The sequence below is a fragment of the Manihot esculenta genome, chromosome 1, assembly GCF_001659605.2.
Source record: "Manihot esculenta cultivar AM560-2 chromosome 1, M.esculenta_v8, whole genome shotgun sequence".
Classification (NCBI taxonomy): domain Eukaryota; kingdom Viridiplantae; phylum Streptophyta; class Magnoliopsida; order Malpighiales; family Euphorbiaceae; genus Manihot; species Manihot esculenta.
Window position 1 is genome coordinate 26,794,650 of NC_035161.2, and position 24,816 is coordinate 26,819,465.

The window sequence follows — 24,816 nt, forward strand, 5'->3', positions numbered from 1 at the left end:
CGCCACTGAAGACACGTTTTTTACAATTTTTTTACAAAATTTTCATAATTAGATTTAGGTGAGTTAATCGGTTTGGATTTTTAACGAATTGAAAATTAAATTTTCAATATCATAATGAAAATCAAAACGAATTGATTTTAAATAAAAATTAAATTTAACAGTCTGATTCGGTTCGTTTTGATTCAATTTAATTAATTAAATTTTTAATAAATTTTTTAAGTTTTTACATTTTATTTTTAATATTTTAACTTTAATTATAATTTAATATCTCTATATTATAAAAAATAATATACATTCATTTTTTTATTAAAATAATCAAATCAAAATAATTTTAATTTTTAAAATTAAAAATCAAAATAAATAAGATATCAAACTAAATTTTCTCACCTTTTAAAAATTATTTTTATTAAATATTAATTATTTTACGATTTATAAAAATTTATTTTCTCATTTCTTTTTTATCTTTATCTTAAAAAATTATTGAACTTGGAGTAATTAAGAGAAATAAAAGATAATTAAATTAAATTAAAATAATATTATCTTCGTCCACAATTTTTGATAATTTTTTTTAAAATTATCTGTTATTTTGAAATTTTGAATATATTATTAATTGATGTTTTCTATGTATACCAACACTAAACTTTTAAGTTCCTTAATGCTAATATTTGTAAAAAGTATGACCATCAAAAAAATATTTTAAATTTTTTCTAAAATTACGGCTATTAGTTATTTTTTTATTTAAATATATTAATTTTAAATCACAATAATATTTTGTTACTAGTCAAGCTAGTGATTTAATTTGATTCATTAATTGTTGTTAAAAAAATTTAAACAACAGATAAAAATTAAAAGATGAAGTAATAAAAAAAAACAATGAGATTATCAGAAATAATTAATTAAGAAGTAAAAAAATCTTCTTTGTGAGGCAGCTTAGATACTTAATTATTGCATTATTAGCCTTATAATTATTTATGAACATAAAGTTTGGACATTGTTATTATTATTTTTCTAAATTTCAATTGTATGTTATTTACATTGGATGGACTTATATATTAAATAAAATGATTCTTATAAGTATTTTCTATATTTATGAAAATTATATTTTTAATTTTATTTAAAAAATGAAAAAAATATCAATTACTATTTTAAGGAATGATTAATTAACTCTAAATTAATTTTGTATAATATAACTTTAAATACAAGGTTGATACATATATAACTTAGTTTTTTTTGTCTCTCTATATAAATAACATGGCAATATGTCTTCCCATGAGATTCAATACCCACTTGCGCAGTCTTTAAATATACTTTTTTCTAATAAAAAAATAAAAATTCTCAATTTAAAATAAATTTTACTACTTTTACTTTATTTTTATTCTAATCTAATTCTATTTACTCCAATCTGAAACTGTATAGCTGAAAAAAATCGTGATGAGCTAGCAAAATTTTAAATTCTGGAGTTTTCCATGGCTTTGGACTACGAGTTTACTCAAAACTATAACCACCCAGTCCAAAAATCTTCTAATTTAGCTTTTTTTTAATTTTTTTCTTAATTTTTATTAAAAAATTTATTAAAATCAAATTTTAAATAAAAATTAATTATTTATATTAAAATTACAAAATTTAATAAAAAAACATGAGTTTTACAACTCATCATTACGTATTCATATGTAATATAATGTTGAAATCATATGTAATATAATGTTGTGTTTTTCAAATCAATGAAAGCAATTTTTTTTTTTTTTTTTGAAATGGCAATGAAAGCAAATTCTTAATTTCCTAATTAGCTGCGTTATTAATTAGATTGCGTTCATCAGAGGTATAGGCGCCAGCAGGGTCAAGGCAAGATTTAGTAATGTTCTAGTAATGATTAAAATAAAAAAAAAAATCTTTGGTCAAATCAGTTTGTAAACTGAATTGTATATATGTTTATAATATTTTTTAAATTATAAGTTAACTTATAAATAAAAACAAAAAAATTAATTTTAATTTTGATGTTTATAAATATTAAATTTCATAAATTGATTTAATAAAAAATTATTATATTATCCACTTTTAATTTTAAAATTTTATCATATACTTTATTTAATATAATTTTTAATAAATTTAATTATAAAAAATCATGTAAAATTATATTAAAAAACCAAATGGATAACTGGTTACAAGATTCATTAATTTAACTATAATATTTTAATGATGATGTAATAATGATTATTTAAATATTGATAAACTGAAATTCAACAGTTATATATAATATATAACTAGATTTTTTAAAAAAATTATATAAAAACGCATTAAATTTATACTCTTAATTTGATGATAAATGTATTTAAATAAATTTGAGAGATCTCAGATTCTATTATTTCAATTTTTAATCTCCATTTAAAAGGAAGTGCATGAAATTTAAAAAATTTAAAAAAAGAATTTAATTAAAAATCTCCATTGTGAATAAGTCTTAATAGAATGATAAGAAAGTAAACAATATCATTATCAAGTTGAAATTTCTTGTAATTGGATTGATGTTGAAATGCTAATATGTACACCTGAATATTATTACTGCATCATAGTCTTGTCAACTAAATTAGTCTAGAATGTAATGAAAATTTTTGGCTTGACTAATTAGAATAGGACAACTGTTTGACGCGTGCCAAGACTGCACTGCTTGTTAGCTAGAAGATTTGCTTTATTATTATTATTTTTTTGATATGAATTTTATGTTTTTCAAAAAATTATAATCGTATTTTTCAAATTTCAACAAGTCAAATCTCTCAATACTTCTCGAAATAATGTCCCTCAATCTATTCTTTGTAGAAAAAAAAATTATTTAGACCGAAAAAATTATAGTGAGATTTACATAATGCTATTATATTTCAGAATTTATATTATAAATTCTTTTTAGATTTTTCAATTTTTTTTAATTTTTCATTATTTTTATTATAATATAAAAATTAATAAAAATTTATTATTATTATTATTATATAAAAATTAATAATAAATTAGAATTTTATTTAATTAATTTTTTATTAATTAGATTTTTTTTATAAAAAAATACTGTGATTTTTCACTCGTTTAAGGTTCAATTTGCTAAGGGCATGAGCAAGTGAAAATGAGTGAACTCAGAGGGTAACTTTTTGTACTTTTAGAAAGAAACAGACAAATTACAATCATCTAATAAATTCTTAAATTAAATTTATTTTTCGCTTTTTTTGAAATTTCATTTGATAATTTTTTTTTTAGAAGTGATTTGATAAAATTTAGGTTCGTAGAAAAGCAAGCATCTAAAACTAACATAAGCAAACCATGCAGGATAAGGGAAAATCATCCATGCTATATATTTTGCATAGAAAATCAGTTCTTATGAACAAAAAACAAGAAAAGAATATGCACTGCAAACCCTAAAAATCTAAACATAAACAGGGAAATAGAATAATATTCTCAAAATAAAAAATTTAAGGAACCCTAAACCGAATCTTTATCTTTGTTGCCCATTTGAAGGCTACATGCAGGAGCAGAACATTGATCGAAGTAGTGTTTCCAGACAGGATGATTCTTCCACACTGTGATCATCTCTTCAATTGGGACACCCTTTGTCTCAGGCAGCAAATAGTAAATGAAAATTGTCATGATCACAATAAATAGGGCAAACAATAGGAACATGAAGAATCTCAATTTGCAAAGCAATAATGTAAAAACTTGTGCTATTGCGAAGGTGAAGATCATGTTGACTGAAACTGTGATGCTTTGTGCTGCTGAACGTACTTCTAATGGGAAGATTTCACTGGGCACCAACCAAGATAAAGGCCCCCATGACCATGCAAAGCCGGCAACGAAAATACATATAACCACCACCACAACCACTGCGTACCACATTGGCAACTCTCCTGGGTTCCCACCAAATCCAAACTTAGCCCCAATTGCAATTGCTACAACAATCTGTCCATTAAAACATGTCAGGAGAATATTAAAACATTAGTTTTTACAAATATACACTTTGTTACTTGGACTTGGATACGATGTTAAGAAATGGGTGCATATTTTTACGTTGACTTATCGACTTTCAAAATAGAGAGTATATGGATATGATGGATTTGCTTGTCGGACGTACGACATGACAAAGTGAAGAATTGGAGTGTAAGAGAGGGTACAAATAAGAGAAGAAATGCGGAAGCGCAAATAAGAGAAGGAAGAAAGAAAGAAAGTAATGCACCTGGCAAATCAGCAATTGAATGCTTCCCTCGAGGTAAAGAGTTCGTCGCCCCAACTTATCAACCGTGAAAATGGAAACAAAAGTTGATAAAGCATTAACAACACCAGTTATTAAAGCAGACATGAGAGAGGCCTGAGCTCCAAAACCAATTGTTTTAAACAAAACAGGAGCATAGAACACAATCATATTCATTCCAGTTAGTTGTTGAAACATAGGAATGCAAATAGCCATTACAAGCTGAGGCCTATACTTCCTCTGTGCAATATTAACCCAAGGGTGTTCCACTAACTTAGATGCCTCACTAGCTGCTATTAGATCATTGAACTCGTCATCAACAGCAGACACACCACGAAGTTTAATAAGTTTTCTCTTGGCTTCATCAAAATGGCCGCGCTCAATCAATGAGTTGGGTGTCTCAGGAAGGATACAAGATCCTAACATAATTATCAATGCTGGAACTACAGCACCACCCAAGCTCAATCTCCATCCAAAATCTCCAAACTTAGCGAATATATAGTTCAAAAGATTAGCCACAAGAATCCCAATTGTTATTGACAATTGGAAAAACTGGTTGAGGGCTCCTCGGTATCTGTAGGGAGCAACTTCTGAGAGATAAATCGGAACCGCCTGTACACAAATCAAAACAATCTCGTCTTCAGAACTGAGAGGCATTGAGTTCGATAAAAAAAAAAATACAGAAAACTTAAGAGGTATATAGACCTGGTTAGCGCAACCGATACCGAAACCCAGAAATAGTCGACCAACGATGAGCATCCAGACCTTGCTAGCGAAGCCATTGAAGAGTGAACCAGCAGCAAAAAGGAGGCCACCGAAAAACATACTGGCTCTTCTTCCCATTACTCGAGTTATAGTACTAGCACATAATGATGAAAATAGGGCTGCCACATATAAAGACGAAGTAAACAACGTCAATATCTGGTTATTAAACTCGCAGTACTGATTATCCGATTGCTTCATTGATGCTTGGTTCTCGTAGATATAAGGAAAAAACTTCTTCAAGAACGCATCCATGGAAATAACCCCACCTGTAATCACCATATAAAGTCTCATTCTTGAGTTTTAGAACTTGAGAAATTAATGTGTGTAGAAAGAGCAGACACTCGAGGAAGAAATAGTATACCTGATATACCAAGATCGTAGCCGAAGATTAGACCTCCGGTGGCTGCAATTATACATGTTATGAAGACTGAGCAAGTGAGGTTGCCAGGGTAATCCTTTCCAGCCGTTGCTGGAGTAATTACACCGCCGGCCATTTTTGGATTTGCGAAAGTGTGATTGAGACTTGCAAATGAGAATAGTTATATAAAGAGGATACAGTGGATATCATATCTACTACTATCGTTTTGAGAATCATTTCGATATATTGCTTTACCCAAAATAAAACAAATAATATCACATGAATATCTCAACTGCTTTGTTTTGAGATCTTACAAATAATGGTATTTTATAATATATAATATAACATTTTTATATATTAAAAATCTTATTAAATTTTACTACTAATAAATAATAATTTTAATTTTATTTTCAAACATTATTAAATAATCAAATAATTCAATATAATATTTTTATAGGAAAGACTTGCCCGTCTAGTCAATAGAACACAACTGCAGCAACAAACAGTGAGGTTCTTCAAAACTTGCAGTTTCATGCATTTAATTTACTGTTTTAGCTGCAGAGGCCATCCAGCCAGTTGGACTTGGGGGGGAGCTCCTAGGGTCGGTAAAACTTTGCACCTTCAACAGTAATTTCCGTGGTATGCGAGACATCATAACATTTGTTTTTTTTGCCCTAATTCCACGTTAAAATGCAAGAAGAAAATTACGAAGCTTCCGTAGATTGAGGTGTCCGAAGAAACTGGTTCATATAAGCTTCCTTTATGTGTTTCTTGGACACAATTAATAATTAGTAAAAAGCCTCTTTCTTCTCTTCTGAATCACAATAAAAACCGGCTTCTTTCATACCTAGATGTCAACACAGCCACAAAACTTCCAATGGCAAACCACCGGCTTAATTGACAAGAACTTCACCATCAAAAGCAGCCTCACCCTTTACATAATCGTCGTCATCGCTGCCGGCTTCTTCCTCGCCATCTTCTTCTTCTTCCTCGAATGGATCTGTCAACGTTTCCTCCGTCGCCACTTGCCTTCAACCACACTATCAACAACCACGTTTCCTCCTCAGCCTCCAGGCCTCCACCCCACCATTATCCAAGCATTGCCAACTACGTTTTACGATTCATCTACGGTTCCTGGCTCGAGCTCTAGTGCAGATGCTGAGTGCAGTATATGTCTGGCTGTGTATGAAGATGGTGATAAACTTAAGATACTGCCTAAGTGCCACCATTTTTTCCATGAAGAATGTGTTGATAGGTGGCTTCACTCTTGGACAGCTTGCCCTCTATGCCGAGCTAGCCTCCTCGATAGCTCATCAGCTGCTGCAACTACCTCAGACTAAATAACAACTGCCTGGCTTCTGGGTTTCATCATCAATTTCATCAAAGATTTTAGGTTTGAGCTTATGTAGATCATGCCAGTATGTTACTTGTAAATTAAAATTTTTATAGTAAATTCTTGCTAGTTCTGATCTTTGATGTTCTGTTCTTAATTGTCATGGTCATTTTTTTTAATATTTCAGAACCAATCTTAAAACTAAAAAAGAGAATACTTCACGCCAATGATCCAACCAAGTATGATGATGTTTGAATGGCTAAATTGTTAGAATTTTACTACAGAGCTGTGGACAGGTTCCAGCAGTCGCGGAAGCTTGTTGTATCAATGTCAAAAGGCTTCCACTTAATACTATAATTAGTTTATTGATTAAAAGACCTTTTCAGATCTAGATAATTAAGGATTTATTGGTCAAATACCTATTTGAGTGCAAGAAGTCATGGGTTTTTTGAAACTTTCTCGTTACGTATCAAAAACTTACTTTTTTGCAATGAACAAAAGATGAAGTTAAAATTATCTTATTAAACTTAAAACAAATAATTTATTATACTATTATATAATAAAAAATTAAATTTTTTTACAACAAGTTTAAACTGCCTATAATAATGCAGCATAAATCCTAAAATGTAATAGTGAGATTTTCAAAATTTAGCCAAGTCTAAGCTTATCGGCACTCATATAACCTAATTAACAGCCAATCATCCCACCACATCCAAACTTAGGATTTAAAATGCTGAAGTTAAAAAATATTGGCACTTGAACACTGCCACCTGTGTGTTTGCTTCAACAATAGACACCCATAAAATTTAGATAAGAAAATATAGGAGAAGATAGAATATCCAATGCTTTAAGAATTACCTTCTATTTTACCTCATTAAAATATGCAATCCCATATGCCAAGAAAATATACAAATAACATTACCCAGTGAATCAGAAAGAACTCCACTAATGGCAGATGGTCCAGGCTTCTTCATATATAGAGGAGCCATTACTAGATTATGGATGCCACTCACATTTTATATTACAAGTTTATATATATTTGATTTAAATAAGAATATTAATTCAATAATCAAATTACATTTTAAAAAATTTCTTACACAGACCTAATATATATGCACTTTACCAATAAAATATAATTAATTTAAATTTATATGCAGGACCACTATCATCTTAGCTTATTTGTTATTTATTCATTGGTTGAGTGCATCTGTGATAGATCATTGCGACGATCGTCGAGAAATATTATCAAGAATAGGAAGTATATTGACTAGTTCTGCTACTGTTGACTAGTTTTGCTCTGTTACTGTTGACTAGTTCTGCTGCATAATATTTTGTTGTTATTATTTTATTTCTTATTTGCTTAGTCAATTAGCAATTAGTATATCATGGTAATAAAATCTCATGTTAGCCGGTTATGTGGCCTTGAGAATAGGACCAAGCTGTTGCTTATTCTTCTATTTATATTCTTTGTACTTGCAGCAGAAAGGGGATGAAAAAAAAACACCAAAACTTCCTATTTTCTCTATCAATTCTCTTTTTTTGGTTTTGACTGGGACCTAACATTGGTATCAGAGCGGGGTCATCTATCTTTTTCTTCTCTATTTCTTTTCAATTCCTATGGCAACTAACAAGGAACGAATTGAAAATTTGGAAGCTACTGTCGGGCAACTCCAAAATTCAGTCAATAGCATGGGCCAAGGACTCAACGAAAAATTTCAACAGATTGAAGCAGGCATCTCAAAGTTTTCTAAGATGATTCTTCCCACTAAAGAAGGGGCTAGTAGCATTGGTGGCAAAAGCTAGAGTCGCTCTAACAGAGAGGAATCAAGAGAGGGAGGAAGGCCCATCTTCGCTTCCAAACTCGCCAAAATTGAATTTCCTCAGTTCTCAGGCGACGATCCAACCGAATGGATGGCTAAGGTGGAATAATTTTTCGATTATCAGAAAACAGATCCTACTGAAAAGGTCTATTTGGCTTCTTATCATCTCCAGGGAGAAGCTAACCAGTGGTGGAGGTGGATGCAACGTACATATCGAGAAGAGAGCAAGGAGATTACCTGGGAAACTTTTATCGAGGAAATATGGTCCCGTTTTGGACCAACTGAATGCGAGGATTTCGACGAGTCCCTTTCTAAAATTCGACAAACTGGGCCTTTGAGAGAATACCAGCGGGAATTTGAACGCCTAGGCAATAAGGTGAAAGGATGGACGCAGAAGGCGCTGGTGGGGACTTTTATGGGTGGCCTCAAAACAGAGATTTCAGATGGAATCAGAATGTTCAAACCTACGACGCTCAAGGAAGCAATTAATTACGCTCGAATGAGAGATGAGCAGTTGCTTCGACAACGAAAGGCAACTCGCCCATCTTATCAGTTAAGCTCTTCTTCTCCAGTTAAGAGCAAACCAACGACACCAGTAAAGAGGCTCACCTGGGACGAGATGCAAAAAAGGCGAGCTGATGGTTTATGCTTTAACTGCGATGAAAAGTTTGTGCCGGGGTGTAATATCCTGCTAGACTCCGGTATCGGAATTCCTACCGTCCGGTGGAATCTCGGATGTCGAAAGCCTCTAGTAGGGTAAAAACCATGTTTTATAAAATGTTTTAATGTGTTTTATGTTTTAAGCATGAAAGAAAATGAGTTTTTGCATGAAAATAGCATTGGAGGAAAACTCAGGTTCGGCCGCCGAACATGCATGCGTTGCGGGTGTGCTTTAGGCCCCCGAAAGCATAAGTGAGGGAAGTCCAGGTTCGGCCGCCGAACCTCAAGTTCGGCCGCCGAACCTCAAGTTCAGCCGCCGAACATGGCATGCATGCGGAGGCACATTCGGCCCCCGAACGTGGTCTGGCCAGCCACTATAAAAGGGTCCCTTAGCCGAAAACGGGCGAACTTTTCTCCATTTTCGGCCAAGGTGAGCTCTCCGCCGTCCCTCACCCATTTTTGATGTTCTTCCTCTAAATCTTCCAAGATTTTCACTTGTTTTAACTTGGTTTTGAAGATTTAAGCTTTTGAGCAAAGTTTTGGAGCTTGGAGGTTCAAGAACCAAATCTCTCCCAACTCTGAGTTTTTGGTCGTCTCTCTCGATCTTCAAGAGGTAAGAGCCGATCTTAAGCTCGTTTTATGTTTTAAATAAGTTTTATGCAAGATCTATGGGTTAGAATGCATGTTTAGGTTATGGTTATGTTTATGGGTATAAATGTGTGTTCTTGAACAATGTGGATGCTTGTTGTGTTGTAGATGGGGTTTATGTTGGTTTGAGACCCCTAGGAACATGTATGCTTGTGTATGAGTGTTGTAGAATAGGTTTGATGCATGTTTGTTAAGTTTGGAGGCGAAATGTGCAAAGGGAGCCAAGTTTCTGCCCTTTGGCAGAAACCAGGTTCGGCAGCCGAAGGACTTTAAGCCGCCGAACATGGCTGGGGAGGCAGCCTTTCGGCTGCCGAAACTTGCCCCCGAAAGGAGACTTTCGTCTCTGTCTGGCAGTTTCAGCCGCCGAAGGTGCCGCCGAACATGCATGAGTTTCGTCTCTGTCTGGAGTTTCGGCCGCCGAAGGTGCCGCTGAACCTGCCTGACTTTCGGCTCTGGAGGGACTTTCGGCCGCCGAACCTGCCGCCGAAAGTGCCCTGTCCAGGCCTCCTTTGCATGATTTTGTGTGGTTGTTTCATGATGTTTTAGGGGGAGTAGTTTATGGTTATGTTCAGGTGTGTTTGGTCCCTCATTTGAGTCCACCTGTGTAGGTTCGGACCCGAGGAACCGGGGACCCCAGCAGTGAGTTCAGCTGCTTCGGTGTTGTCAGAGTCAGCCAGAGGTGAGTGGAACTAAACTTAATCTTTTAAATTAAATGTTTTATCATGTTTCATGCATCATGATTATGCAATAGGATGTCTGCATTAGTGTTCACGAATATGCCGCATTGCATCGATTGTTGTTGATGTGGGTGAATGTTGGATGACCCAATTAGTCCATGACAGGAAGACCAGGACCCCATTCTACGGCCTGGCACAGAGTAAGGAAAGACCAGGACCCCATTCTACGGCCTGGCACGGTAATGGGACTCGAAGACCAGGAGCCCAGAGGAGGCCCTGGGATAATGGTAAGTAATGTATGTTATGACAGGAAGACTAGGACCCCATGCTACGGCCTGGCACAGAGTTAGCTTGGACTAATTGGTGACAAGTTCACCCAACTCTTATGTGAATTGTCTGTGTTATGATGCATTTCATTGAAGCATAGTGTTAATATGTTTTATAGTTCAACTCACTGGGCTTTTAGCTCACCCCTCTCCCTTTACCCCCAGGCTTGCAGGTACAGTATAGAGCAGGAGTCCGGATAGAGTAAAGAATTTATGGTTATGTAATAGTTAGCAATGGGCATGATCAAATTGTAATGTAATGTCTTAATCAGTATAATTATGTAATAAGATGATGTTTATGGATGTTAGAGTGTGCTTGACCATAGATTGTTATTATCCCTTTTAAACATGATCTTAGAGCTTTTTATGATGTTCATGTAAACCAACTCAGCATATGTTATGTCACCCATTGGGGGCACTGATGAGATCCCACAGGGGGATCAATGTTATGTTAATGTTTATGCAGGTTGAGTTTGGTTGATGTATATGGAAAGAAAAGTTTTAAATTTTTATGTATGTTGTTGATCATGTATGGGATTATACAGGTTTACAGGTTATATGTCAGGCTTGCTACGGGTCTCGGCGGCCTTAAGCCGATCTGGATCCTAGCGCCGGTAGCGGTCCGATTTTCGGGTCGTTACAGAGTGGTATCAGAGCCCTAGGTTCATATGGTCGGACCTAGAGTGTCGGGCTCATAGATGTTATAGAAGGTCAAGCACAATAGGAAAGATCATATCCACTAGGATAGGATGTGGAGTCCTGTCTTGTATGATGATGTGAAATGCCATGATAATATGCATGTGCATTAATGATATGCTATGATATGTGTTGTATGGGATGCGGGTTCATGTGTGCCCACATGAACCATATTATGCTAATGTTTGTTTGTTACGTGCTGTTTTTCAGAAAATAGGATGAGAGGAACTCGTCGATCAGCAAGATTGACTGGAGTACCACCTGAGGATGAGGGCATGAGCGCCCGTCCTCCAGCATTGCCTAGGGCAATGTCTAGTAGGTCTAACCGAGAGAGAACAGCAAGAGACCCTAGGAGGTCTCTGGATCTGGGTAGAAGCAGATCAGTGAGAGGAACAGTTCAGGGAGGAATGTTTGAGGGCATGGGGGATGATATGGATGTAGAGCAGAGGAGGGATGGCAGTCTGGGAGTTAGCATGTCAGAGGAAGGTATGAGAGAATCCCAAGGAGGCACTCAGGCCTCGGGATTTGTTCAGCCACCCCACTACCCACACTTCTCACAACACCCCGGGTATTCGATGGGAGGTACATCGGATTACCCTAGCTTTACCCCTTATCCCACACAGATGCCATACCCACCTACTACCCACCATACTCTCAGTACCCAATGTATCCACCTCCACCCTACTATCCAAATCCAGCAAACCCTACCTCAGAAAATGTTGCACCACCTCCACCACCTGCAGAACCAGCAGCCCCAGTTACTCAACCTTCTAGACCTAGCTCAGCCAGTGGGAGCAAGGTCAAGATGACCGATTACATGAAACTGGGTGCTCCTCAGTATGAAAAAGGGGATGACCCATTTGTGTATCTTGAAAGGGTTAAGGTGATCACAGAGGAGATTGGGGCTGATGACAGTAGAGCCATTCAAATGGTCGGGTTCACGCTTAAGTGCAAGAAGGCACGAGAGTGGTTCAAGAATTATGTGAACCCGAGAGTGGACAGCATGTCCTGGGAGGAGTTTGCAAACGAGTTTGCAGGATGGGCTTTTCCCGATAGTTCAAGGGAGCTGAAGATGATAGAGTTTGAACAGTTGAGGCAGACGGAGGAAATGAGTGTAGAGGAGTACACCGACAGATTCTTGGAGCTGTTGCCTTTTGCTGGGCAGAGTCTGGATACAGATTCAAAGAAGTCAAGGAGGTATGTCATGAAACTTCATTCCATGTATTCCTCCTTGATTCAGTCCGTGGACAGGGAGAGCTTCCATGCCATAGTAGATATGGCCAGAAAAATGGAGGCCAGTGCCATCATTTAGGGGACAGTTAAGCAGTCAGTGGCACAGTCTTCCGGTTCTAAAACTTCGGGTGGGGGAAGATTAGATCCCTCTACCCTGAGTGCAGCAGCTTCAGGCAGTAAGAGATGGGGTAAGCCCAAGGGTAAGAAGAATAAGTTCTGGAGTAAAGTCAAGTCCAGTCTGGGATTTGGGAGTGGCTCAAGCTCTGGTGCGGATAATGCAGTTTGTGCGAAGTGTGGTAGGCCACACAAGGGAGTATGTCGATTTGGGACGAACGCCTGTTTCAGATGTGGTCAGGAAGGGCATATGGCTCGAGATTGTCCAAGAGCAGTCCCGATGGCTCAATCCCAGCAGACAGCTTCAGGCAGTGTAGCGCAGCCAGCAGCTCCAGCCATGACTCAGGCCAGTGGCAGAGGTAGAGGGAGAGGGGCGGCCTCTTCTTCAGCGGGTTTCAGAGGTGAAGGTCCATCAGCTTCAGCACGGATCTTCACAATGACACAGCAGGAGGCAGATGCATCTAACACCGTGGTGGCAGGTAACTTAATCATTGGTTGTTCAGATGTGTATGCCTTGATGGACCCTGGTGCATCTCATTCTTTTATTGCTCCGAGAGCCGTGGGGAGGTTGGGTCTGATGACTTCTGGGTTAGAGTGTCCTCTCTAGGTCAGTGGACCCAAGTGTGATCCATCTGTGGCAGAGTCAGTCTGCCAGTGTAGTCCTGTGTTTGTTGAGGGAAGATGCTTGTCCGCCGACCTAGTGGTTCTAGATTTGACAGATTTTGACGTCATTCTAGGGATGGACTGGTTATCTACCCATGGTGCTACCTTGGACTGTAGGGATAAGGTAGTCAGGTTCAGAGGTCAGGATGGGTCTGAGGTTGTCTTCAGAGGAGACAGGAGGGGTACACCTAGAGGTCTGATATCAGCCCTTTAGGCTCGTAGGTTGCTCAGGAGAGGATGTCAGGGGTATTTGGCTCATGTGAGAGAGCTTAGCAGTCAGGTTAGAGAGCCCGCCTCGGTGCCAGTGGTGAGAGAGTTCTTAGATGTGTTCCCAGACGAACTGCCAGGTTTACCACCTGCTAGGGAGATAGAGTTCGAGATAGAACTGATGCCTGGAACCCGACCGATCTCTATCCCTCCCTACAGGATGGCGCCAGCAGAATTGAAAGAGTTGAAGGAGCAGTTGCAGGAGCTGGTAGACAAGGGCTTCATCCGACCGAGTACCTCACCCTGGGGTGCTCCAGTTTTGTTTGTGAGAAAGAAGGATGGATCCCTTAGACTTTGTATCAACTACAAGCAGTTGAATAAAGTCACTACCAAGAACAAATACCCTTTGCCAAGGATCGACGATCTATTCGACCAGCTAGCAGGAGCGGGTTGCTTCTCTAAAATAGATCTGAGGTCCGGGTATCATCAGTTGAGGATCAGGGAAGAGGACGTGCCAAAGACAGCTTTCAGGACCAGATATGGGCATTTTGAGTTCCTTGTAATGCCGTTCGGGTTAACCAACGCCCCTGCAGCATTCATGGACCTCATGAACAGAGTGTTTAGCCAGTGCCTGGATCACTTCGTTATTGTCTTCATAGATGATATCTTGGTGTATTCCAGGAATGCAGAGGAGCATGTCCATCATCTGAGGTTGGTTCTACAGACCTTGAGGGAACATGGCTTGTATGCCAAGTTCTCTAAGTGTGAGTTCTGGCTGAGGAGCATTTCATTCTTGGGGCATGTGGTGTCAGAAAATGGAATAGAGGTAGACCCCAAGAAGGTAGAAGCTGTGGCTAACTGGCCTAGACCCACTTCAGTGTCAGAGATTAGAAGTTTCTTGGGTTTAGCAGGTTACTACAGGAGGTTCGTTCAGGACTTCTCGAAAATTGCAGCTCCTCTAACCAGGTTAACCAGGAAGAATCAGAAGTTTGTGTGGACCGACCAGTGCGAAGAGAGTTTTGAAGAGCTTAAGAAGAGGTTGACTTCAGCACCAGTTTTAGCTCTGCCATCTAGTGATGAGGACTTTACAGTCTTTTGTGATGCGTCCCGTGTGGGACTGGGTTGTGTACTGATGCAGAATGAGAGGGTGATTGCTTATGCTTCTAGGCAGCTGAAGAAGCATGAGTTGAATTACCCCGCACATGACCTTGAGATGGCAGCAGTAATCTTTGCACTCAAGATGTGGAGGCACTACCTCTATGGGGTAAAATGTGAGATCTTCACAGATCATAAAAGCCTACAGTACATCCTGAGTAAAAGAGATTTGAATTTGAGACAGAGGAGATGGGTAGAGCTGCTGAGTGACTATGATTGCAAGATTCAGTATCATCCGGGTAAGGCGAATGTTGTGGCAGACGCCCTAAGCCGGAAGTCACTAGGCAGTCTATCCCACATCACGGCAGAGAGGAGACCAGTGGTGAAGGAGTTTTACAAGCTCATTGATGAAGGTCTACAGTTGGAGTTGTCTGGTACAGGCGCCTTGGTTGCTCAAATGAAAGTGACGTCCGTGTTTCTGGAGCAGGTGGCTCAGAAACAGCATGAGGACCCAGAATTAGTAAAGATTGCCAGGACTGTTCAGTCAGGCAAAGACAGTGAGTTCCGATTCGACAACAAGGGGATCCTCCGCTATGGGAGTCGACTTTGTGTACCAGATGACATAGGGCTAAAAGGAGACATTATGAGAGAGGCTCATAATGCGAGATACAGCGTTCACCCCGAAGCCACCAAGATGTATCAAGATCTGAAGAAAGTTTATTGGTGGCCAGCTATGAAGAGAGAAGTGGCACAGTTTGTGTCAGCCTGCGAAGTATGTCAAAGGGTGAAGCTGGAACATCAGAAGCCGGCTGGAATGCTTAACCCGCTGCCTATTCCAGAGTGGAAATGGGAGAATATAGCTATGGACTTCGTAGTGGGGTTACCGGCGACGTCCAACAGATTGGACTCCATATGGGTGATTGTGGACAGACTCACCAAATCTGCTCACTTCATCCCTGTCAGGAGTGGCTATTCTGTGGACAAGTTGGCGCAGGTGTATGTTGATGAAATAGTCAGACTGCATGGGGTTCCTGTTTCTATAGTGTCAGATAGAGGACCCCAGTTCATCTCCAGGTTTTGGCGGAGTCTGCAGGATGCCATGGGTACCAGGTTGGATTTCAGTACTGCCTTCCATCCACAGACAGACGGACAGTCAGAGAGGACCATCCAGACCATAGAAGATATGCTAAGGATGTGTGTGCTGGACTTTGGCGGTTCTTGGAGGCAGCATCTGCCTTTGGTGGAGTTTGCTTACAATAACAGCCATCATGCTAGCATCGGGATGGCTCCATATGAAGCTTTATATGGAAGGAAGTGCAGGTCACCTGTTTGCTGGGAAGAAGTTAGAGAAAGGGCCTTGGCAGGGCCTGAGCTAGTAGAGATCACCAGCAGGGTGGTACCCCTAATCAGAGAAAGAATCAAGACGGCTGCAAGCAGACAAAAGAGTTATGCAGACATCCGCAGAAGACAAGTAGAGTTTCAGGAGGGGGATCTGGTATTGCTCAAGGTGTCTCCAATGAAAGGAGTGGTTCGCTTTGGGAAGAAAGGTAAACTAGCCCCACGATACATCGGACCCTTTGAAATCTTGCAAAAGATTGGGAATGTGTCGTACAAGCTAGATTTGCCTGCTTCAATGGGAAGAATCCATCCGGTTTTCCATGTTTCAATGTTGAGAAAGTTCGTGTCAGATCCGGGCAAGGTTCTTAGTGAGCCTGATGTGGAGATCCAAGAGGATCTCACCTATGTTGAGCAGCCAGTACGGATCCTAGACACCCATATCAGGAAGCTGAGGAACAAGGAAATCCCGATGGTGAAAGTCCTTTGGAACCACCACAATCTGGAAGAGTGCACTTGGGAGACACGGGAGTCCATGCTCCAGCAATACCCTTATCTTTTCTAAGGTTAGTTCCTTGTGAGTTTTATGTGCCTTGCATGTGCTAGTTGAGGAACATTCGGGGACGAATGTTCTTAAGGGGGGAGAATGTAATACCCGGCTAGACTCCGGTATCGGAATTCCTACCGTCCGGTGGAATCTCGGATGTCGGAAGCCTCTAGTAGGGTAAAAACCATGTTTTATAAAATGTTTTAATGTGTTTTATGTTTTAAGCATGAAAGAAAATGAGTTTTTGCATGAAAATAGCATTGGAGGAAAACTCAGGTTCGGCCGCCGAACCTCAAGTTCGGCCGCCGAACATGCATGCGTTGCGGGTGTGCTTTAGGCTCCCGAAAGCATAAGTGAGGGAAGTTCAGGTTCGGCCGCCGAACATGGCATGCATGCGGAGGCACATTCGGCCCCCAAACGTGGTATGGCCAGCCACTATAAAAGGGTCCCTTAGCCGAAAACGGGCGAACTTTTCTCCATTTTCGACCAAGGTGAGCTCTCCGCCGTCCCTCACCCATTTTTGATGTTCTTCCTCTAAATCTTCCAAGATTTTCACTTGTTTTAACTTGGTTTTAAAGATTTAAGCTTTTGAGCAAAGTTTTGGAGCTTGGAGGTTCAAGAACCAAATCTCTCCCAACTCCTAGTTTTTGGTCGTCTCTCTCGATCTTCAAGAGGTAAGAGCCGATCTTAAGCTCGTTTTATGTTTTAAATAAGTTTTATGCAAGATCTATGGGTTAGAATGCATGTTTAGGTTATGGTTATGTTTATGGGTATAAATGTGTGTTCTTGAACAATGTGGATGCTTGTTGTGTTGTAGATGGGGTTTGTGTTGGTTTGAGACCCCTAGGAACATGTATGCTTGTGTATGAGTGTTGTAGAATAGGTTTGATGCATGTTTGTTAAGTTTGGAGGCGAAATGTGCAAAGGGAGCCAAGTTTCTGCCCTTTGGCAGAAACCAGGTTCGACAGCCGAAGGACTTTCGGCCGCCGAACATGGCTGGGGAGGCAGCCTTTCGGCTGTCGAATCTTGCCCCCGAAAGGAGACTTTCATCTCTGTCTGGCAGTTTCGGCCGCCGAAGGTGCCGCCGAACATGCATGAGTTTCGTCTCTGTCTGGAGTTTCGGCCGCCGAAGGTGCCGCCGAACCTGCCTGACTTTCGGCTCTGGAGGGACTTTCGGCCGCCGAACCTGCCGCCGAAAGTGCCCTGTCTAGGCCTCCTTTGCATGATTTTGTGTGGTTGTTTCATGATGTTTTAGGGGGAGTAGTTTATGGTTATGTTCAGGTGTGTTTGGTCCCTCATTTGAGTCCACCTGTGTAGGTTCGGACCCGAGGAACCGGGGACCCCAGCAGTGAGTTTAGCTGCTTCGGTGTTGTCAGAGTCAGCCAGAGGTGAGTGGAACTAAACTTAATCTTTTAAATTAAATGTTTTGTCATGTTTCATGCATCATGATTATGCAATAGGATGTTTGCATTAGTGTTTACGAATATGCCGCATTGCATCGATTGTTGTTGATGTGGGTGAATGTTGGATGACCCAATTAGTCCATGACAGGAAGACCAAGATCCCATTCTACGGCCTGGCATAGAGTAAGGAAAGATCAGGACCCCATTCTACGGCCTGGCACGGTAATGGGACTCGAAGACCAGGAGCCCAGAGGAGGCCCTGGGATAATGGTAAGTAATGTATGTTATGACAGGAAGACCAGGACCCCATGCTACGGCCTGGCATAGAGTTAGCTTGGACTAATTGGTGACAAGTTCACCCAACCCTTATGTGAATTGTCTGTGTTATGATGCATTTCATTGAAGCGTAGTGTTAATATGTTTTATAGTTCAACTCACTGGGCTTTTAGCTCACCCCTCTCCCTTTACCCCCAGGCTTGCAGGTACAGTATAGAGCAGGAGTCCGGATAGAGTAAAGAATTTATGGTTATGTAATAGTTAGCAATGGGCATGATCAAATTGTAATGTAATGTCTTAATCAGTATAATTATGTAATGAGATGATGTTTATGGATGTTAGAGTGTGCTTGACCATAGATTGTTATTATCCCTTTTAAACATGATCTTAGAGCTTTTTATGATGTTCATGTAAACCAACTCAGCATATGTTATGTCACCCATTGGGGGCACTGATGAGATCCCACAGGGGGATCAATGTTATGTTAATGTTTATACAGGTTGAGTTTGGTTGATGTATATGGAAAGAAAAGTTTTAAATTTTTATGTATGTTGTTGATCATGTATGGGATTATACAGGTTTACAGGTTATATGTCAGGCTTGCTACGGGTCCCGGCGGCCTTAAGCCGATCTGGATCCTAGCGCCGGTAGCGGTCCGATTTTCGGGTCGTTACACGGGGCATAGGTGTTCTAAACCTCAACTGCTTCTACTCGACGGTAGCTGTAATTTTGATGGCGACGATGAGGAGGCAGAACCAAAAATTTCATTACATGCCCTTACTGGGTGGTCTTCCACAGGTACCATGAGAATCACAATCCACATTAACTCCATCGAACTAATTATTCACATTGACAGTGGCTCAACTCATAATTTTATCAATGAGAAGATTGCTGGATTACTCAAGCTACCAGTGAACCCAACTAAGCCCTTCAATGTTAAGGTTGCCAATGGCAATCCCTTACTCTCCAAGGTATACCTTTTGTCGCTACAGTCTTTTCTCTGCCAATAATGGGTTTGGATGTGGTTTTAGGAATTCAATTGTTGCAGCAATTGGGAACTGTTTCTTGCAATTGGAAACATCTTACAATGGATTTCATTTGGAAAGGACAGCCAGGACACTTACAGGGGATCAAAACTCATAAGATTGAACCACTCTCATTGAAAGCAATGTCCAAAGAATTGCGACATAATAGTTCTGTTTTTGCAATCTGTGTGGAATCTTCTTCACCTGCATTGTTCGACGACTTACATCCAGATATGCAGCTCTTATTACATCAGTTTTCTAACATCTATCAGAAAGCAAGCCAACTTCCTCCAGAGAGCGAGATCAATCTTAAAGAAGGTACAGATCCGGTTAATGTTTGGCCTTATAGATATGCCTACTTTCAGAAGGCTAAAAATCAAAAAGCAGGTCCAGGTCCAGGATATGTTGAAATCAGGACTTATCAAGGCTAGCACAAGTCCTTTTTCTTCTCCTGTTTTGCTAGTTAAGAAGAAGGACGGCTCTTGGAGATTTTGTATAGATTACAGGGCTCTTAATGCGGTTACTGTTCGGGATCGATTTTCTATTCCAACTGTGGACGATATGCTTGATGAGCTTTATGGTGCCACTTATTTCACTAAACTGGATTTTATTGCAGGGTTTCACCAAGACCGTGTTCACCAAGCTGATATTCATAAAACGGCTTTCAGAACACACAACGGCCATTATGAATATCTAGTGATGCCCTTTGGGTTGTGCAATGCTCCTTCTACCTTTCAGGCGCTAATGAACACTGTGTTTCGACCTTACTTATGAAAGTTCGTACTGGTCTTCTTTGACGATGTTCTTATCTATAGCCCCAACTGGAAGCAGCATATGGAACACGTGCGAATGGCTTTTGAATTACTACGGCAGCATCAATTTTTTATAAAGCTCAGTAAATGTGCCTTTGGCCAACGGCAAATTGAATACCTAGGGCATATTATCTCTTTGGAGGGGGTGCAAGTGGATCAATCCAAGATCAAAGCCATTCTTGACTGACCTAAGCCCACTACTCTTACTAACTTACGTGGGTTTTTGGGTCTTACAGGATACTACAGGAAGTTTGTTTGTAATTATGGCATTCTAACTCAGCCATTAACAAACTTACTAAAGAAGGGCAATTGCTTTTGGATACCAGAAGCATATTCATCTTTCTTGTCCTTGAAAAAGGCGATGAATTCTACTCCAACTTTGGCGCTGCCCAATTTTAATGATCCATTTATCATCACCACTGATGCTTCAAAGACTGGTATTGGAGCAGTTCTTTCTCAGCATGATTGTCCCATTGCATTTATGAGCTGTGCCTTAGGAGTTTCAAAACAAGCCTAGTCTACTTATGCAAGGGAGATGCTAGCTATCCTTCAAGCTATCCGTACATGGCGTCCTTATTTATTGGGTCGCAAGTTTTTTATTCAGACTGACCAGCGGAGCCTCAAATACATGGTGGAACAGTGAGTGGTTACTCCTGAACAGCAGAATTGGGTGTCAAAGCTGTTGGGTTATGATTATGAAATCATTTACAAGCCAGGAAAAGAGAATAAGGTCGCCGATGCCTTGTCCCGTATCTCTGGAAGTCCATCTCTCAATTCCCTGTATCTTCCTCATACCTCTCTTTGGGACCAAATTAAATCCCATCTTGCTTCTGATCCTTACATGATTAATGTTAGTTGGTTAGTTTCTACCAACCCGGGTCATCCATATTCATGGAAGAATGGATTACTTTTTTACAAGAAGGTTAGTGGTTCCTCCTCACTCTGACTTGCCCAGTGAGCTTTTGCAGGAATTCCATGACTCCCCATGTGGTGGCTATTCTGGCGTTTGCACACATTTAAGAGAATTGCCCAACAGTTTTACTGGCCTTTTATGCGATCCTACATCCAAGACTATGTTGCTGCCTGTTCTGTTTGTAAAAAAAAAATAAGGCTGCAACTACAAAGCCAGCTGGACTTCTTCAGCCCCTGCCGATTCCTCATCAGGTTTGGGATGATATTGCAGTGGACTTCATCGATGGTCTTCCTTCTTCGAATGGAAAGACTTCAATTTTGGTTGTCATTGACAGGTTAAGCAAGTATGCCCATTTCTTGGCGTTGGCTCACCCATATTCGGTAAAAATCGTTGCAGAGAAATTTGTGGATGGTGTAGTGAAATATCATGGCCTGCCTCGATCCATTGTTAGTGATCGGGATCCAATTTTTAGAAGTAATTTTTGGCAGGAATTCTTCAAGCTCTCTAGTACTAAGCTGCATATGAGTTCATCCTATCATCCTCAATCGGATGGTCAATCTGAGGTTACTAACAGATGTTTGGAGCAGTATCTGCGTTGTTTTGCTAGTCAATAACCGTGCCTGTGGAGTTCTTTCTTATCATGGGCTGAATACTACCTCCTTTCATATTTCTATTGGGATGACCCCTTTTCTGGCTTTGTATGGCAGGAATCCACCTATGATTCCTCGTTATGAGTTGGGGCATTCGCTGGTTCATGAGGTGGATCTCAATTTGGCTACTAGGGATGAAATTTTACATGATTTAAAAATTCACCTATCCAAAGCTGCTAATCAAATGAAACAGGCTGCTGACATTAAACGCAGGGATGTTCAATTTAGTTCAGGTGACTATGTTTACCTTAAATTGTAGCCCTATCGCCAGCAATCTGTTTCCAAGAGGGCCTTCCAAAAATTGGCTAGCCGTTTCTATGGTCCCTTTCGGGTGGAAGAAAAAATCGGCAACTTAGCTTATAAGTTACAGCTCCCTCCTGATTCCAGAGTTCATCCGGTTTTTCATGTTTCTCTTCTTAAACAACATGTTGGAGAATCTGTTCCAGTCTCCACTGCTTTCCCTCAGCTGAATGATGATGGGTATGCTGTTTTTGAGCCTAAGGAAATTTTGGATACCCGCTGGATTCGATGGGGCAATCGTATTACGGAGGAAAGTCTAGTTCGTTGGAAGCATTTTTCACCTGAGGATGCTACCTGGGAGTCTAGTGCAGATTTAAAAGCTTAATTTCCCAATTTGAACCTTGAGGACAAGGTTCCTTCCGATGGGGGAGGTAATGATAGATTATTGCGACGATCGTCGAGAAATATTATCTAGTTCTGCTGCATAATATTTTGCTGTTATTATTTTATTTCTTATTTGCTTAGTCAATTAGCAATTAGTATATCATGGCAATAAAATCTCATGTTCGCCGGTTATGTGGCCTTGAGAATAGGATTAAGCTGTTGCTTATCCTTCTATTTATATTCTTTGTACTTGCAGCAGAAAGGGGAATGAAAAAAAAAACACCAGAACTTTCTATTTTTTCTATCAATTCTCTTTTTTTGGCTTTGACTGGGACCTAACAATCTGAATCCAAATCCAAATGCATATTGAAATTTTACAGTATCAAATTAAATTTGTATCAAATTGAATCTTCTAAATAATTTTTGAATTCATTTCCTATTTAACCAAAATGGTTAATCTAAGTTATTTAGTAGTTATGAAACTGTTGGGCATCATACTCTATCCTACTAAATCTGTAACGTCCTTGTCGAATCCAATTGCTAAACTAGGGTTAGACTTGCGGGTATTGTAATCCGTTAATATTTCGAGCGACTCTATCTCGTCTCACACACGGATAGCCATTTTCTCGCAAACTCACTAGCTTGACACAATTTTCTTACTTAGAATGATTTTGATACCAATCATAATAGTCTGGTCCAAAATAACCTAAATAATTTTTGGACCAATCTTCTATTTCAATCGAAAATAGTTAGTCCAAATTATTTAGTAGTCAGTGGGACTTCTAGCTTCACATCCTATCCTGTTAAATTTGTTATGTTCTTGTCGCGTACAATTGACAAATGAATATCAGACTTTCAGATATCGTAGTTCGTTAGTGTTTCGGGTGGTTTCATCTCGTCTCGCACAAGTAGCTATTTTCTCGCAAGCCTATTAAATTTACATAATTTTCTGATTCAAGAGGATTCTGATATCGATCGTAACATTTTGATCCGAACAATTTTTTAACTCATCATTTATTTAATCTAAAATAATTAACCCAAATTATTTAGTAGCCGTAGTATTGTTGGGCTTTACGAAATTAAACTGAATTAATTCATTTGATTTAACTTTTTTAATTGGTTAGTTTATTCATCTTAGTTAATTTAGTTTGATTTTCATTCTATCTTGATCGGTTTAGTCTGATTTTGAAACCAATCTATCAATTGCTATTTTTATATGCAACCATAAATTTTAACAAGTCTCATATCCAATTACACAATATAAATCAGAAGTCATTCTCAATTTTATAGATTTTTTCAGTCTTTTAAATCACAATATTTTCATTTGTAATTCTCTGGAATATACATATATATAGGAATAATTCTCAATCCATACAATGAAATAATGGATATAACACAAACAATAATGGATAAATAAAAGCATGAATTGTATTTCATGGAAAATATTCTGAAAGAAAATATTTTTGTATTTCTAATATTTGAGACACTAAATAAGGTAAAATATTTTCATGACTGAAGAGATAATTAATATATTTTTTAAAAAATGACTTTGAGAAAATCATTATATTTTGGGAATAATATCAATATTACTAAATTCATCTATAAATTTAATGATATTTTAATTTTTTTTTTTAAGATTATATGTGCTCTATAAGTTTTTATAAATGTAGTAATTGCAGTTTATAAATTTCAGGAATTAATAGTTATTATTAAATATTTTTATTTTATTTTAAATAATAAGCATTAAATACCAAAATTTTTAAATAAATTTCAGAAATTAAATAGTTATTTTTTTTAAAAAATTATTATTTATTTCAAATAATAAGCATTAAATATTAATTTTTTTTTAAAAAAAAGAATACCAACTATATATATATAAAGCTCATATACGGAAGATATTCAATGTAATCTAGATAAAATATGAGAAATTATAATGTATCCAGTTGTCCTATGCGTACATACACTAAGTTTAAATTTTTCTTAAATTATAAATTCGTCGTAAATGAGAAAATACATGCACGATTATATTTTAAAATTTAAATAATAATATATTTTAATAATAATTATGAAATTATACTAATAATATTAAAATAATAGTTTGATAACGATTTTAAATTGTTGTAAAAAAAATTATTTTTTATTGTATATAATAATATATTTTAATAAAATAATATTTTATATTTAATAAGATTATAATTTTAAACGTATTCTCTGTTCGATATTAAAAATTAAAAACACCTTTATTTTAAATTCAAAAATAAATACAGTAAATTTTAATATATTATTACAGTTAAAATATATAGAATAATAATTTATAACCATGGTTATAAATCTATTTTTATCATAGTAATCGAGTGCAGAAAATAATTTACTGTAAAGTTGAGATAGAGAAGATCTATTCAATGTAATGTAGA

At 38.2% G+C, this 24,816-nt stretch overlaps 2 protein-coding genes across 2 annotated transcripts; one reads left to right on the plus strand and one right to left on the minus strand.

Moving 5' to 3' along the window:
• Positions 1–3,459: 3,459 nt before the first annotated feature.
• LOC110609331 (sugar transport protein 12) lies at positions 3,460–5,481 on the minus strand. Its single transcript, XM_021748842.1, has 4 exons — positions 5,349–5,481; positions 4,928–5,253; positions 4,208–4,834; positions 3,460–3,933 (listed from the first exon to the last, which is right to left on the minus strand). Exons 1-4 carry the CDS (start codon positions 5,479–5,481, stop codon positions 3,460–3,462), a joined length of 1,560 nt encoding a protein of 519 aa, XP_021604534.1.
• A 715-nt stretch (positions 5,482–6,196) lies between these two features.
• LOC110609338 (RING-H2 finger protein ATL66) lies at positions 6,197–6,685 on the plus strand. The gene has a single exon (XM_021748856.1). It carries the CDS (start codon positions 6,197–6,199, stop codon positions 6,683–6,685), a length of 489 nt encoding a protein of 162 aa, XP_021604548.1.
• Positions 6,686–24,816: the final 18,131 nt, after the last annotated feature.